The following is a 16,471-nucleotide window of genomic DNA, read 5'->3' as shown; positions in this document are numbered from 1 at the left end:
ATTCCCGGCAACCACATGGTGGCTCATAACCATCTGTAATGAGGTCTGGTGCCCTCTTCTGGCCTGCAGACATACACACAGACAGAATATTGTATGCATAATAAATAAATAAATATTTAAAAAAAAAAAAAAAAAAAAAAAAAAAAAAAAACAAATAAAAGTACAAATAAATTTTCAAGCTATTGCTTAAATGTCATTCTTTACTGCTCATAAAAATAAGTTTATTATTATTGCTAGTGAATCAACTTACCCTTAATGCCAAATATTAGACATTATATTTTGTTTTTCTTAATGTTCCTTTATCTTTAATTTTAAAGATAGTCAACATACCATGCTCAATGGTATCATAAGAAATAACCAACACATATCACACAGAAACAAGAAAAATAGACAATCCAATCAGGCAAAAAATATTCATGACAAAAACATATGAAATAAAATAAGAAATATTTTTCTAAAAAATGTGTATACTGCAGTTTAAGGGTAAATGTAAGACTACTATGAATAAATAATTTTCACATGATATATAATACTAAAAAATTGTTTTTAAAGACCTTAAGCTTAACCAAAATTAGAGGAAACACTTTTTTTTTCTATTTCTATAATCCTATTTTATGTAGTTATATCATGCAAATCAAATGAAGGAACCACTACATTTCTTTTCACCTTGCTGGAGCCACATCTTTCTTGATATTATTAAATAATTTGGTCATTAGAAAGACTGTTAAAGCACAGCTTTGATCTTTGCTCTATTTGATAAATGCATTTTAGTTGTTTTATTGTCTGGACAACCCTTTGAGTTTTATCAGTTGGGAGAAAAAACATTAACCCTGATGCTTAAATTGTCAAAGAGGGGCATGATCATGGAAATTTTTTATTTTTACACTTTCCTTATTTGCTCTTATTTTTTGTATTTTTTACTAAAAATGGATTCTTTTCTCATACATACATCCTGAGCACAATTTCCCCCTATCTCTTTCTGCCGGCTCCCCCCCTTCCCCTATTCCCCAGATGTACTTCCCCTCTGCTTCCTCTTCAGAAAAAAAGTCAACCTCCAAGAAATGACAGCCAAACAGAACAAAGCAAGATATAAAAAGGCAAGGCAAAAGCCCTGACATGAAGACTAGGCAAGGCAATCTAATAAGAGGAAAAGAGTCCCAATATCATTCAAAAGAGTGACTTAGAGATAAATCCATTTCCACTGTTAGGAATTCTACTATTAAGAGTCCCACAAAACCCCAAGATAACAACCACAGTATATACACAGAGGACCTGTAGCAGATTCAAACAGGCTCTATCTTGCTCCTTCAGTCTTTTTGAGCCTTTTCGAGCCCTGCTTAGTTGATTCAGTGGGACATGTGTTCCTGGTGCCCTCTATCTACTGTGATCCCCTACAATCTTACAACCCACTCTTCCCTGGCATTTCCTGATCTTTGAGAGGAGGAATTCATTAGAGATCGCCAATTTATACGCTCCCTCTCCATGTCTGACTGTGGGTCTCTGTAACAACTCCCATCTGTTACTAGAGGAAGCCCCTCTGATGATGTCTGATGATGATTATAGCAGAATATAATTAGAAATTTTTTCATTGTTTTTTTTTTTTTTTGCCAGTTGGGTTTGGTTCTACCCTAGATCTGTGGGCAATGTAGTCCTCATTCCTAGCTATCCAGGCAGTGTAGGGCATGGGATTCCTCTCATGTCATGGATCTCAAGTTAGACCAAACATTGATGTTGAAGAAATGGTCTTCCCCAGGGATAAACCCTCTAATTTGGTTATCCAATAAAAAGTGAACAGTTCTGCAATCATACACATAAGACTAACAATAAATGGATTGAGTAGGTTATATATTATATATTTAAGAATTTATATGCATTTGTGACAATAACAATAAAAAGTATGTCAGCCGGGCGGTGGTGGCCCACGCCTTTAATCCCAGCACTTGGGAGACGGATCTCTGTGAGTTCGAGACCAGCCTGGTCTACAAGAGCTAGTTCCAGGGTAAGCTCCAAAACCACAGAGAAACCCTGTCTCGAAAAAAAAAAAATGTAATTTCAAGGCAATGTGAATAGTAGAAAGGATTAGAGAGAAGAAAGAAAAAATGGAAATATTTTAAATTAAAACTTTTTTTGTTTTTCTTTTTTCTTTTTATTTTTTATTGATTTTCATTGAGCTCTTCATTTTTCTCTGCTCCCCTCCCTGCCTCTCCCCTCCCCCTTTAACCCTCCCTTAAGGTCCCCATGCTCCCAATTTACTCCAGATATCTTGTCTTCTAATCTACTTCCCATGTAGATTAGATCTATGTAATCTCTCCTTGTGTTCTCATTGTTGTCTAAATTCTCTGGGATTATGGTTTGTAGGCTGATTTTCTTTGCTTTATGTTTAAAAACCACCTATGAGTGAGTGAGTACACGTGATAATTGTCTTTCTGTGTCTGGGTTACCTCACACAAAATAATGTTTTCTAGCTCCATTTTCCTGCAAAATTCAAGATATCGTTATTTTTTTTTCAATTAGCAAACAGCCTTCCTCAAGACCCAGTAATATTACTTTTGGGTGTATATCCAAAGGATGCTCAATTGTACCACAAGGACATGTGCTCAACTATGTTCATAGCAGCTCTGTCACACCCAGAACCTGGAAACAACCTAAATGTCACTCGACCAAAGAATGGATAAGGAAAATATGGGACATTTGCAAAATGGGGTACTACACAGCAGAAAAAAATTAAAACTTTTAAAATATCTGACAACAAATATCCATCCCAACCATCCCATTCCCACAAGCTCTCCCCAAACCTACCCTTTTCCCTTATCTCTCCCCATCTCCCCTTACACCCACCCCACCCCCACCCCCATGCACCCAACTTCTGCCTGGTATTCTATTTATTTATTTATTTATTTATTTATTTATTTATTTATTTATTATTGAAAAGAAAAAAATTTCCGCCTCCTCCCAGCCTCCCATTTCCCTCCCCCTCCTCCCGCCCCTCTCCCCCCCCCCCACTTTTCTCCTCCTCCCTCTCCAGTCCGAAGAGCAGTCAGGGTTCCCTGCCCTGTGGAAAATCCAAGGTCCTCCACCATCCATCCAGGTCTAGGAAGGTGAACATCCAAACTGGTTAGGCTCCCACAAATCCAGAACATCAAGTAAGATCAAAACCCCGTGCCATTGTCCTTGGCTTCTCATCAGCCCTCATTTTCCACCATGTTCAGAGAGTTTGGTTTTATCCCTTGATTTTTCAGTCACAGACCAGCTGGCCTTGGTGAGCTCCCAATAGATCAACCACACTGTCTCAGTGGATGGGTGCACCCCTTGTGGTCCTGACTTCCTTGCTCATGTTCCCCCTCCTTCTCCTCATTGGGACCTTGGGAGCTCAGTCTGGTGCTCCAGTGTGGGTCTCTGACTCTATCTCCATCCATCGCCAGATGAAGGTTCTATGGTGATATGCAAGATATTCATCAGTATGGCTATAGGATAGGGCCATTTCAGGTTCCATATTTTCAGCTGCCCAAGGAACTAACTGGGGACATCGCCGGGGGCACCTGGGAGCCACTCTAGGTTCAAGACTCTTGCCAACCCTAAGGTGGCTCCCTTATCTAAGATATGTGCTTCCCTGCTCCCCTATCCAACCCTCCTATATCCCAACCATCCCGTTTAACCAAGTTCCCCCCATCCTCCCCTTCTCACTTTTTTCTCCCCCTCTCCCTTTACCCCCATCCCGCCCCACCCCCAAGATCCCAGTTTTTGCCCGGCAATCTTGTCTAATTCCCATAGCCAGGAGGATAACTATATGTTTCTCTTTGGGTTCACCTTCTTATTTAGCTTCTTTAGGATCACACATTACAGACTCAGTGACCTTGATTTATGGCTAGAAACCAATTATGAGTTAGTACATCCCATGTTCATCTTTTTGGGTCTGGGTTACCTCACTCAGGGTAGTGTTTTCTATTTCCATCCATTTGCATGCAAAATTCGAGAAGTCATTGTTTTTTACCACTGAGTAGTACTCTAATGTGTATATATTCCACACTTTCTTCATCCATTCTTCCATTGAAGGACATCTACGTTGTTTCCAGTTTCCGGCTATTACAAATAATGCTGTTATGAACATAGTTGAACAAATGCTTTTGACATATGATAGGGCATCTTCTGGGTATATTCCCAAGAGTGGTATTGCTGGGTCCAGGGGTAGGTTGATCCTGAATTTCCTGAGGAATCACCACACTGATTTCCACAGTGGTTGCACAAGTTTGCATTCCCACCAACAATGGATGAGTGTACCCGTTTCTCCAAAACCTCTCCAGCAAAGGCTATCATTGGTATTTTTGATTTTAGCCATTCTGACAGGTGTAAGATGATATCTCAAAGTTGTTTTGATTTGCATTTCCCTGATCGCTAAGGAGGTTGAGCATGACCTTAAGTGTCTTTTGGCCATTTGAACTTCTTCTGTTGAGAATTCTCTGTTCAGTTCAGTGCCCCATTTTTTAATTGGGTTAATTAGCATTTTAAAGTCTAGTTTCTTGAGTTATTTATATATTTTGGAGATCAGACCTATGTGTGTTGTGGGGTGGGTGAAGATCTTCCCCCTTCAGTGGGTTGCCTTTTTGTCTTAGTGACAGTGTCCTTTGCTTTACAGAATCTTCTCAGTTTCAGTACGTCCCATTTATTCAATGTTGGCCTTAATGTCTGTGCCGCTGGGGTTATACATAGGAAGCAATCTCCTATGCCCATATGTTGTAGGGTAGTTCCCACTTTCTCTTCTTTCAGGTTCAGTGTGTTCAGATTGATATTGAGGTCTTTGATTCATTTGGCCTTGAGTTTTGTGCATGGTGATAGATATGGGTCTATTTTCATTCTTCTACAGGTTGACATCCATTTGTGCCAGCACCATTTGTTGAAGATGCTCTCCTTCTTCCATTGTATATGTTTAGCTCCTCTATCGAAAATGAGGTGTTCATAGGTTTGTGGGTTAAAATCTGGGTCTTCTATAAGATTCCATTGGTCGACTTCTCTGTTTTTATGCCAGTACCATGCTGTTTTCATTACTGTAGCTCTGTAATAGAGTTTGAAGTCAGGGATGGTAATGCCTTCAGAAATTCCTTTATTGTATAGGATTGTTTTGGCTATCCTGGTTTTTCTGTTTTTCCACATAAAATGGATGATTGTCCTCTCAAGATCTGTGAAGAATTTTGATGGGACCTTAATGGGGATTACATTGAAGCTATAAATTGCCTTTGGTAGAATTGCAATTTTTACTATGTTGATCCCCCCAATCCAAAAGCAAGTGAGATTCTTCTATTTTCTGGTATTCTCTTCAATTTCTTTCTTCAATGCCTTAAAGATCTTGTCAAATAGATCTTTCACTTCCTTGGTTAGAGTTACCCCAAGATATTTTATGCTGTTTGTGGCTATCATGAAAGGTGATGCTTCTCTGATTTCCCTCTCTGCTTCCATATCCTTTGTGTATAAGAGGGCAACTGATTTTTTGGAGTTGATCTTGTATCCTGCCACGCTACCTAAGGTGTTTATCAGGTGTAGGAGTTCTTTGGTGGAGTTTTTGGGGTCGCTTATGTACACTATCCTATCATCTGCAAATAACGAAAGTTTAACTTCTTCCTTTCCAATTCGGATCCCCTTGATCCCCTTATGTTGTCTTATTGCTAGTGCTAAAACTTCAAGCACTATATTGAAGAGGTATGGAGAGAGTGTACAGCCTTGTCGTGTTCCTGATTTTAGTGGGATGGCTTTGAGTTTCTCTCCGTTTAATTTGATGTTAGCTGTCGGCTTGCTGTATATAGCTTTTATTATATTTAGGAATGACCCTTGTATCCCTAATCTCTCCTAGACTTTTATCCTTAATGGATGTTTAATTTTGTCATATGCCTTTTCAGCATCTAAAGAAATGATCATATGTTTTTTTTTCTTTCAGTTTATTTATATGTTGGTTTACATTGGTAGATTTTCGTATGTTGAACCAGCCCTGCATCTCTGGGATGAAGCCTATTTGATCCTAATGGATACTATTTCCAATGTGTACTTGGATTTCAGTTTGCCAGTATTTTTTGAGGATTTTTGAGTCTATGTTCATGAGTGAGTTTGGCCTGTAATTCTCTTTTATGGTGGAGTCTTTGTGTGGTTTTGGTATAAGAGTAACTGTAGCTTCCTAAAGGAATTTGGCAATGACTCTTCTGTTTCTATATTGTGAAAAACATTAAGGAGTATAGGTATTAGGTCATCTTGGAAGTTCTGTTAGAATTCCACATTGAAACCATCTGGTCCTGGGCTTGTTTTGGTAGCGAGGGTTTTGATAACAGCTTCTAATTCTTCGCGACTAATAGGTCTATTTAGATTGTTCACCTGGTACTGGTTTAACTTTGGTATATCGTATTTATCTAAAAAAAGTGTCCTTTTTATATTTTCCAGTTTTGTGGCATACAGGCTTTTGTAGTAAGATCTAATGATTCTCTGAATTTCCTCTGTGTCTGTGGTTATTTCGCGCTTTTCATTTCTGATCTTATTAATTTGCATATGCTCTCTGCCATTTGATTAGTTTGGATAGGGGTTTATCAATGTTGTTGATTTTCTCCAGGAACCAGCTTTTTGTTTCATTGATTCTTTGGATTGTTTTCTGTGTTTCTATTTTGTTGATTTCAGCCCTCAGTTTGATTATTTCCAGTCTTCTACTCCTCCTATGTGAGTCTGCTTCTTTTTTTTTTTTCTAGAGCTTTCAGGTGGGATGTTAAGTCTCCAATGTGTGCTTTCTCTGTTTTCTTTATGTGGGCACTTAGTGCTATGAATTTCCTCTTTGGACTGCTTTCATTGTGTCCCATTAGTCTGAATATGTTGTTTCTTTATTTTCATTGAATTCCAGGAAGACTTCAATTTCTTTCTTTATTTCTTCCTTAATCCAGGTATGGTTCAGTAGTTGACTGTTCAGTTTACATGAGTTTGTAGGCTTTCTGGGGGTAGCATTGTTGTTGAATTCTAACTTTAATTCGTGGTGATCTGATAAGACACAGGTGGTTACTAATATTTTTTTTTGTAACTGTGGAAGTTTGCTTTGTTACAGAGTATGTGGTCAATTTTCGAGAGGGTTCCATGAGCTGCAGAGAAGAAGGTATATTCTTTCCTGTTTGGGTGAAATATTCTGTAGATGTCAGTTAAGTCCAATTGATTCATTACCTCCATTAATTCTCTTATTTCTCTGTTAGGTTTCTGTGTGATTGACCTGTCCATTGGTGAGAAAGGAGTCATGAAGTCTCCTACTATTAGTGTGTGCGGTTTGATGGCTGACTTGAGTTTTAATAATGTTTCTTTTACATACGTGGGTGCTTTTATATTAAGGGCATAGATATTCAGGATTGAGACTTTGTCTTGATGAATTGTTCCTGTTATGAGTATAAAATGTTCCTCCTCATCTCTTCTGATTGATTTAAGTTTGAAGTCAACTTTGTTAGAAATTAGTATGGCCACACCTGCTTGTTTCTTCGTTCCATTTGCTTGATAAGCCTTTTCCCAGCCCTTTACTCTGAGTAGGTGCCTGTCTTTGTGGTTGAGGTGTGTTTCCTGTAAACAACAGAGTGTTGGATCCTGTTTTTGTATCCAATCTCTTAGCCTGTGCCTTTTTATAGGTGAGTTGAGACCATTGACATTAAGTGATTTTACTGACCAGTGGTTGTTAACTCCGGCCACATTTTTAGTAGTAGAGTTTGTGTGTTTCCCTATTTGAGTTGCGCTGGTGAAGGGTCTCTAGATGTCTGAGTTATTGTGGTCATTGTTGGACTCCTTGGTTAGTGATTTTTCCTTCTATTACCTTCTGTAAGTCTGGATTTGTAGCTACATATTGTTTAAATTTGTTTTTATTCTGGAAAATTTTTTCTCCATTTATAGTGAACGAAACCTTGGCATTCTTGTCTCCTTCCAATTGAGCCTATAATTCGTGATCCCAGAGAAGGTAAATAAGAAGGTGAACCTAAAGAAAATCATATATCCTCCGGTGTTTAATTTTCTTTGGGACTTGCAGGCTGTAGGATACCGGGCAGGACAGAAACCCCAACAGATACCAGGCAGGCCCCTCATGTTACATGGTTAGATTTGCCTATATACTTAACTTTATGTTCCTTCTCTTCCCCCATGTGCTGTTGTCTTTTATTTTTCCCTTGAAATCATTTATGTCCTACTACAAGTAATCTTCATTTTGTTGCTTTTTTTAAAAAAAAATAAATTCCTTTTATATCCTAATCACAGTTCCCCTTCCATCCCCTCCTCCTGCACACACATACATCCCTCCAACCCCATGGCCAAAGGATAAGGCCTCCCATGGGGAGCCAACAAAGTCTGTCATACCAAGCTGAGGCATGACCAAGCCCTTCCCCCCTGCATCAAGGCTGAGCAAGGCATCCTACTCTAGGGAATGGGCTCCAAAAATAGGAGTCATGCGCCAGGGGTAGATCCTGGCCCCACTGTCAGTTTCCCCACAAACAGACCTAGCCACACAACTGTCACCTACATGTAAAGGGCTTAGTTCAGTCCCATGCAGGCTCCCCAGCTGTTGGTCCCGTGTCCTTTAGCTCCCACTCATTCTTGTCAGCTGTGTCTGTGAGTTCCCCTTCATGATCTTGCTTATATAATTCCTCCTCCCTCTCTTCCACTGAACACCCTGAGCTAGACCGAGTGTTTGGCTGTGGACTTCTATATCTGCTTCTATCAGTTTCTTGGTAATAGTCCTAGGATGGCAATTAGGGTAGTTACCAATCTGATTACAGGAGAAATCCAGCCAGTTCAGGCACCCTCTCTATTCTTGCTAAGTGTCTTACCTGATGTCATCCTTGTGGATCCCTGGGAATTTTCCTGGCTCCAGGTTTCTCCTTAACCCATAAAGACCTGCTCTACCATGACATCTCTTTCATTACACTCCCCCTCCATCCCACTCACAACTCGACCATCCTATACCCTCATGTTTCCTTTTTACTTTCATATCACATATATTGTAAACCCCTTTGATCCCCCTCTTATGGAATATTTTCTGATTTTGAAGTCTTTACCCATACTCATTTCAGAGGGAGAATAATGAAAGAGATGTCATCATAGAGCAGGTCTTTATGGGTTAAGGAGAAACCTGGATCCAGGAAAACTCCCAGGGATCCACAAGGATGACCTCAGGTAAGACACTTAGCAAGAGTAGAGAGGGTGCCTGAACTGGCTGGATTTCTCCTATAATCAGATTGGTAACTACCCTAATTGCCATCCTAGGACCTTTATCAAATGTCTGATGGAAGCAAATATAGAAGTCTACATGAAGATATAGAAGTCCACAGCCAAACACTGGCTGATCATATATCTCCATTATGAATGGAGGTATAGTGACACGAGGGACTCAATTTGAGAAAAAGGATAATAAAAATCACCTACCTGAATAGGTGTACCTACCAGCCTGGTGTGGCAAATGGAGGTCCCTGGTAGAAGGTCTTTTGGATGCTGGTGGCTTAATCAAGGAAATGGAAATAGGCTAGAAGGGAAGCTGAGAGAATCCACAGGAAGGAGCCAGGAGCAAAGCTGAGTTTGTACCAAGAGCCAGAATCTCCAGAGAAGGTAAAATGATCTGGGTGAGCAAGAAGAGAACACAGGATATGAACCATCCCACTTAGGAGTTTATTAGAGGGGGGAAGTGCACACAGGCCTGGGAAAAACTGTATAGGGGGGAGAGGGAGAGAGGGAGAGAGGCTGCCTCACTGAGTGGCGTACAGAGAGAGTAAAGATGGCACATCCAGCTTTTAAAAGCTGCATAGCACATACGCACAGGGGGAAAGACATGGCTACATCACACACTGATGACGGGCGACCCACGCCTTGCACATGCGCACAAAGGGTTAGTGTGAGTACGTCACGCTGATGACACAGATGATGGACAATCCATGCATGCACTCAAGGATTTTAGTTGAGTCATATGTGGAGGTAACCACGCCTGCGCGCACGTGGGTCACGCGGGACCCTTTGTTCCCAAGGGTCTGCTCACATGTGCCTGCCTTTAGGACCCGAAAGTGCAGCCTTATGGGTGGCTGAATAATTACAGAAGGAAGCATTAATATTGCTTTAATCCCATTTTTATAGGATAAAATTAATACTTGGAAGGATAAATTATTTGTTCAATATGACTTATCTAATAGATAGCTATGATTGCACTTAATGTAAACATTTCACCCCCATAGACTGTTTTTTCTGATACCTTATGCTCCCCACCCCCATCTTACAAACTGTGGCTAGAACATCATAAGGGAAAGAAAGTCTAATGCTATAGTATTAATTATAATATCTGACCTAATAGTATAGCATTTAAAATGAGGGTAAGTGAAAAACTAATGAATTGTATGAAATTATTGAGAACAAGTCAGGAAAATGGACTGGCTTTGTTTGTAAACGTAGTGGTTTGCTTCTTTGTTTCATTACCTTCTCCTCAAATAATAATGGGCATATATTATATTTTTAGTTTCATACTATAAATTAAGTTACATATGTATTATATTTATATATTTATTATGTTTATAATGCATTTTCATCTACATATATCTCCCTATGCACTCATTTTTTATTTCTTAAAATGATCAATCATAGATTTACATCTTTGCTTTGAAATATTTAAAACTTGATTTGCTAGTAGTGCAACTGCTTAGCTTGTGATACTTACATGAAATATTGTGAGCTTTTATGTAGGGTTCATCTTTGTAAGACATTTAGGTTCTAAATATCTCCATGAAAAATAAAATATCTTCCAAGCATCTCATTAGTCATTATAACTGAATAAAATTCTGAATTAGCTTGTATTTAGAGAAATTATTTTGATGTTAACCAAATTGATCCAAAGAAAACTTAGAAAAAAAAATCACTTCTGATCACAAAATTCCAAATATCCATTTGTCTCTATTGAGACTATATTCTACTATTTTAACAACTACTAGTAATAACTAAAAATTATTACACAGTAAATCATTAGAGGAGAGGAAATATTAATGATGTGGGAGTGATTTCTTATTAATAAAGAAACTGCCTAGACCCATTTGATAGGCCAACCCTTAGGTAGGCGGAGTAAACAGAACGGAATGCTGGGAGAAAGAAGCTGAGTCGGGGAGTTGCCATGATTCTCCCACTCCAGACAGACGCAGGTTAAGATCATTCCTGGTAAGCCAGCTCGTGGGCTACACAGATTAATAGAAATGGGTTAGATCAATATGTAAAAGCTAGCCAATAAGAAACTGAAACTAATGGGTCAGGCAGTGTTTAAAAGAATACAGTTTCCGTGTAATTATTTCGGGTAAAGCTAGCTGGGTGGCAGGACACAGCCCGCCGCTCCGTATTTCAACAGAGTGGTGCCCAACGTGGGGCTAAATCCACTTAAAAACCTGAGAAGGCTTAAAAATAAGGAAAAGATAGCTTTTTGCTGTTTGTGGGTGGCGTGCCACAGAGAGAAATTGTCCTGACTCAGCAGCAGGAAAAAACTGGCTGTTTTAAAATGCCGGCTTTCTGGGCTGTGCCACCATTACGATCTCTGTCTGGCTCCTGTGGGAGACAGAGCTTTTAAATGGAACATTTGGAGTAAAGCTCTACGGCTTGCTTGATGGCAATGTGGACTGCTGTGTGCCTGGAACTGTGTGTGGCTCAGGGGCACCAAATGGCTCTGAGGCAGGAGCAGCTTGGCTCAGCTCTGCCATGCTGAACTGTGCTGGTCTCAGGCAGAAACTACCGTAATTACCATAAAAACAGCGCATTTAAGGTTTCAACTGGGCAGGACACAGGCGGTACCGTATTACCTGTACATGGTGCAACTTAAGTTTTTAAGAACTGCTTAACATTTTAAGAAATGCTCCTGGATAGTAAAAAAAAATGTTACAGATTCACAATAAAACAGATTCAGACATAAAAGACCACAGTGTTGGATGAGTGTACGTAGGCTTGAGAGAGAGAAGAAAAGAATATAGAGAATAAAGTTAATGGTTTAAAAAAAAAAGGTAAAGTCTTAAAAGAGACAGAGTACAGATAGTTAAGAGATTAAAAGAAATAAAGAAAAATAAGCCACGTAAAAATGGAAAATTCACAGAGAGTCTGGATAATGTACATTGTGTTTTCTTTAAAATTTTTGACTGTGAAGGAGCTAAGTACAGAGAGACATTTCATTATATGGACTGCCAAGTGTAACCAGAACGGATATCATGAGGGTATGACTTCAAAATTTGGGTCTAAGGATATGATGCTTTGGAGAGAGTCTTCTTTTGTTTTCACAGAGGATGAGACTCTATGGATTTTTTCTATTACAATTTGGTATGATAGACCACGCCCTCCTGAAAGGTTGTTGTGAACATCTTCAGAAAATTGCTTCGCTCAACTGCCAACTAAGATGAAACTAGCACACAGGTTATACCATGAAAGGCCTAATTAACGACGCCCCCATTCAGCAGGAAGCAGTTTGGAGAGAAAAACTGCGCCCATGTTCCCAAAATATTGTTTATAAATGTTCTTTTACATTTAAAGGGGGATATGATATAGGTATGAATAATTTGCATTGGTATGGATTTTAAGGTCAATTTTGTTATATGTATATGTATTTTTGATCTTGAATAAGGTGTGATTGTGTAGTTCATTTTTAAAATGTAATGTATAATTAGGAAATATAGGTTGTTGATGGATAATCATAAATAATAGTCAAGTTTGTAGTCATGTTACTTAGATTTTCTAGATATATAGAGATATATTTCAGATAGGCATTCTTCATATCTCTCAAAGGCTACAGAATATGGCATTTAAAATATTTTAATAACTTAGGACTTTTCATGACAATGAGACACGTCTGCTCCTGGCAGCACCAATCTACTTCGAGAGAAAGATGGGCATCAAAGAGGATCCTTATGGAGTTTGATAGCCATTTGGGCAAGAAACTGCTCTTGCCTGGACTGTTGCATAAAATGGACACAGAGAACCCGCAGAGAGAGGACTACTGAACTTGCCTAAAGGTGAGATGGTCTTTCGGGGTTCATGACTCATGAAAGAGTCTGCGAGACATTCTACAGGACACAACAGATAATGACTAAACTGTCTTTGGAATTTCCTGCTTCATGAAAATGTCTGCTGGATACTTTGGGCCTGAAGGCTGAAGATGGATGCCCCAAAGGTACAAAAGAACTTTGGGTGACTGTCCAGGCAGCGAGATGTCTCTGTCATTTCTAGAGTTTTCTTATTTCTTGTTTACTTAGGTAGTATTATATCCTTCTGGAGTCTTTGATGGAGTTGAAGAATGAATAGATAGTTATAGTTTTCCTTAGTTATGATAAAAGATAAAATAGATATAAATATTGTAACTGTAATTCTTGCTTGATAACTGTTTTGCTATATGTAATTTTACTATGTTAAAGTTAAAGCCTTTCTTTTTTGTTTAAACAGAAAAAGGGGAAATGATGTGGGAGTGATTTCTTATTAATAAAGAAACTGCCTAGACCCATTTGATAGGCCAACCCTTAGGTAGGCGGAGTAAACAGAACGGAATGCTGGGAGAAAGAAGCTGAGTCGGGGAGTCGCCATGATTCTCCCACTCCAGACAGACGCAGGTTAAGATCATTCCTGGTAAGCCAGCTCGTGGGCTACACAGATTAATAGAAATGGGTTAGATCAATATGTAAAAGCTAGCCAATAAGAAACTGAAACTAATGGGTCAGGCAGTGTTTAAAAGAATACAGTTTCCGTGTAATTATTTCGGGTAAAGCTAGCTGGGTGGCAGGACACAGCCCGCCGCTCCGTATTTCAACATATTAAAATCTGGTGAGTTACCAGCGAAACACTTGAACAAAAATTAGTGAAAGTTGGAAGGGAGCTAGTTGAGATGTGAACAAGCATGATCTTCGGGAAAGGCTAAGTGAAGACAGTGAGCATTAGAACGAAACTAATATTTTTAAAAAGTCCATTCGATGAAGAAATTGTCTTTCAAAAACTGGTGCAGCCAATTCATAGAAAACAGAAGTCTATTTTAGCCTTAATTTTTATTATATTTTAAGTATTGTTTTCATTGAAATGCAAACACATGACTTTCTCCTTCCTTTCTACCCTCCAGGCATTCCTGTCTCCCCTTCCTAAAATCCCTCTCATTTCCACCATTCTCAAGTTGGCAACCATTAATTGACTATTATTGTTACATTCATTAATGTGTTTAAATGTTTTTGCACATTATATATAACTACAAGCTATTGAGTCGATTTTTGTTATTGGTGTGTATATTACTTTTAAGCCTGATCATACTGTGTTAGAGAATCCATAAGGGGCCTCATGCATGGAGTAAGCTATTTCAACTTTCAGTAGTCATTAGTTGCTTATAGTTCCTGTATGTCTGACAGAGAACTCATATTCAGAATATACAAACTCAAGAATAAAGTGTCAAGAAAACAATTAAGCCAATTAAACTCAATTAAAAATAGGCTAGGGATCTATGAGTTCTTCATAAAATAGACTTTATTTTTGTTTGTTTGTTTTTGGGTTTTGTTTGTTTTTAGTTTTTTATATTGTAAGCAGATTCTTCCCTCAGACAATACATCCCAACCACAGTTTCTCTTCTCTCTTAACTCCCTCTCATTTCCCCTCTCCCCCAGAGCCAATCTTCCCTCCATTCTTCTTCAACAGCTAGACAGGACAAAACAAAATACAATAAAACAAGACAAAACTCCTCATATCAAGGCTGGTCAAGGCAAACCAATAGGAGGAAAAGAGTACTAAGATCAGACAATAGAGTCAGAGACACACCTGCTGCCACTGATAGGAATTCAACACTAAGTTAACAGCCATAGTATATATGCAGAGGATCGTGCTGATTGTGGCTTGAGCTTCTGTGAGCCCATGTGAGCCCTTTTTAGTTGATTCTGGTGTGTTATCCTGATGTCTTCTGTCCCCTCTGAATCCTATAATCTTTATGCCCCTTGTTCTGCCAGATTTCATAAGATTTCCTAAGGGAAGGAACCCAACGAAGACATGTAATTTAGACTTTTGCTGCATAATGGCTGGTTGTGGGTCTCTGTACAGGAGCCTGTTGCCAGAGAGAGCCTCTCTGATAATAAGAATGTACTCACTGTTCTAACAATCTATAAGTATAGCAGAATATCATTAGGAATCATTTAACTGCTTTTTTCCCCACGTTTGTTTGGTTCTATCCTAGGTCTCTGGGATATGCAATCTTCAGTTCCTGACCATCCAGTCAGTGTAGGGCATGAGGTGTGCCTCGGGCTAAATCAAACATTGATTGACTTCTTCACATGTTCTAGATTACCAATGCCCCACCATGTTTTGAATGCCTAATGGATTGTCAAGTGCTTTATGGTTTAATTGATGTCCAAGTTTCTCCTTCCATAGATTGGAGAGTACCTTCTCACACAAAAATGACTAGAATGTACGGGTGAAGTATGACTTGAATATATGAAAAAGAATGTCAGAAAAGTGCTGGTAAATGTGACATATAGACTCATTTTAAGAAAGATGGGCATGTCTTTTCGATCTATATCTATACATCTATATCTATCTACCTATCTGCCCGAATATGATTGAAGATATTATTTTGAATTAAGTCTAAACATAATAGTTATAACTATAAGAATTAAAGAAGTAGCACAAATATAGGGTGATATTATATTTTGTGGAATGTATTTATATAGAGAGAAATACTAGTTGTAATGTTCTAAATAAAATACTGTGACTCTTCATTTGAATAGAAGTTTAGGCAGAAATAATGATAAAATATTTATTATCATAGAGAAAATTTTAATGTAATTTACTCAAGAATGTTATATATAGAAGTCATGACTAGATTTCTACTAGATATTATATTATGTATTAGAAGATCAAAACATATAAATGATGATATGATAAATCATATTTTCATTTTCACTTAACTTCTAGACTGTATGCTGAAGAATCTGAAGAAATGAATATCAGTTCTGAGGATCACTTCCGTTCTCAAAACCATGCAAATCACACTCTCTGTAAAATGGAAAACTATTTGAAAGAGAAAAAATTATGTGATGTGCTACTTATTGCTGGACCTCTCAAGATTCCAGCTCATCGGTAAATATTATTATGCAGAAAGAACATGCAAAGAAAGCAAGTATGAATGAGAATGAATCTGTAAACTTATTACAAATTATATGGTGGAGAAATCATTTTTACTTTGAAATATTGAAAAATTATTATTTGTCCAACATCTAATAGAGCCATAATTGGAGATTTCATGATGCATACAAAATACCAAAACCTCTGAAAAGATCAGTCTACTTAACTGCCCTTTTTAACTTTAGTAAAATTTAATTAAATATTAAATAAAATTTCATAAATTTAATACAAAATATTGTGATATTTTATATGTATGTTTTGAGACAGACTCTTTTTATGTATCCCAGTCTGGCCTGGATACTGCTATGCCAGACCAAGCTGACCTAGAACACACAGAATCTGC

General features: G+C 38.3%; 1 protein-coding gene across 2 annotated transcripts in view; it reads left to right on the top strand.

Moving 5' to 3' along the window:
- Klhl4 (kelch like family member 4) overlaps positions 1-16,471 on the top strand; it is an 87,359-nt gene that overhangs the window by 30,264 nt on the left and 40,624 nt on the right. For both annotated transcript variants that reach the window (XM_041640974.1, XM_041640973.1), the window contains exon 2: positions 15,919-16,083. In XM_041640974.1, the coding sequence (XP_041496908.1) occupies positions 15,919-16,083 (165 nt within the window). The remainder of the gene's footprint in view (positions 1-15,918; positions 16,084-16,471) is intronic.

Source organism: Microtus oregoni, unplaced genomic scaffold (genome assembly GCF_018167655.1).
Source record: "Microtus oregoni isolate MIOR12 unplaced genomic scaffold, Mior012 000067F_000, whole genome shotgun sequence".
Lineage (NCBI taxonomy): Eukaryota > Metazoa > Chordata > Mammalia > Rodentia > Cricetidae > Microtus > Microtus oregoni.
Note: the sequence above shows the minus strand (reverse complement) of the source record. Positions and strands in the feature narration are given on the sequence as shown.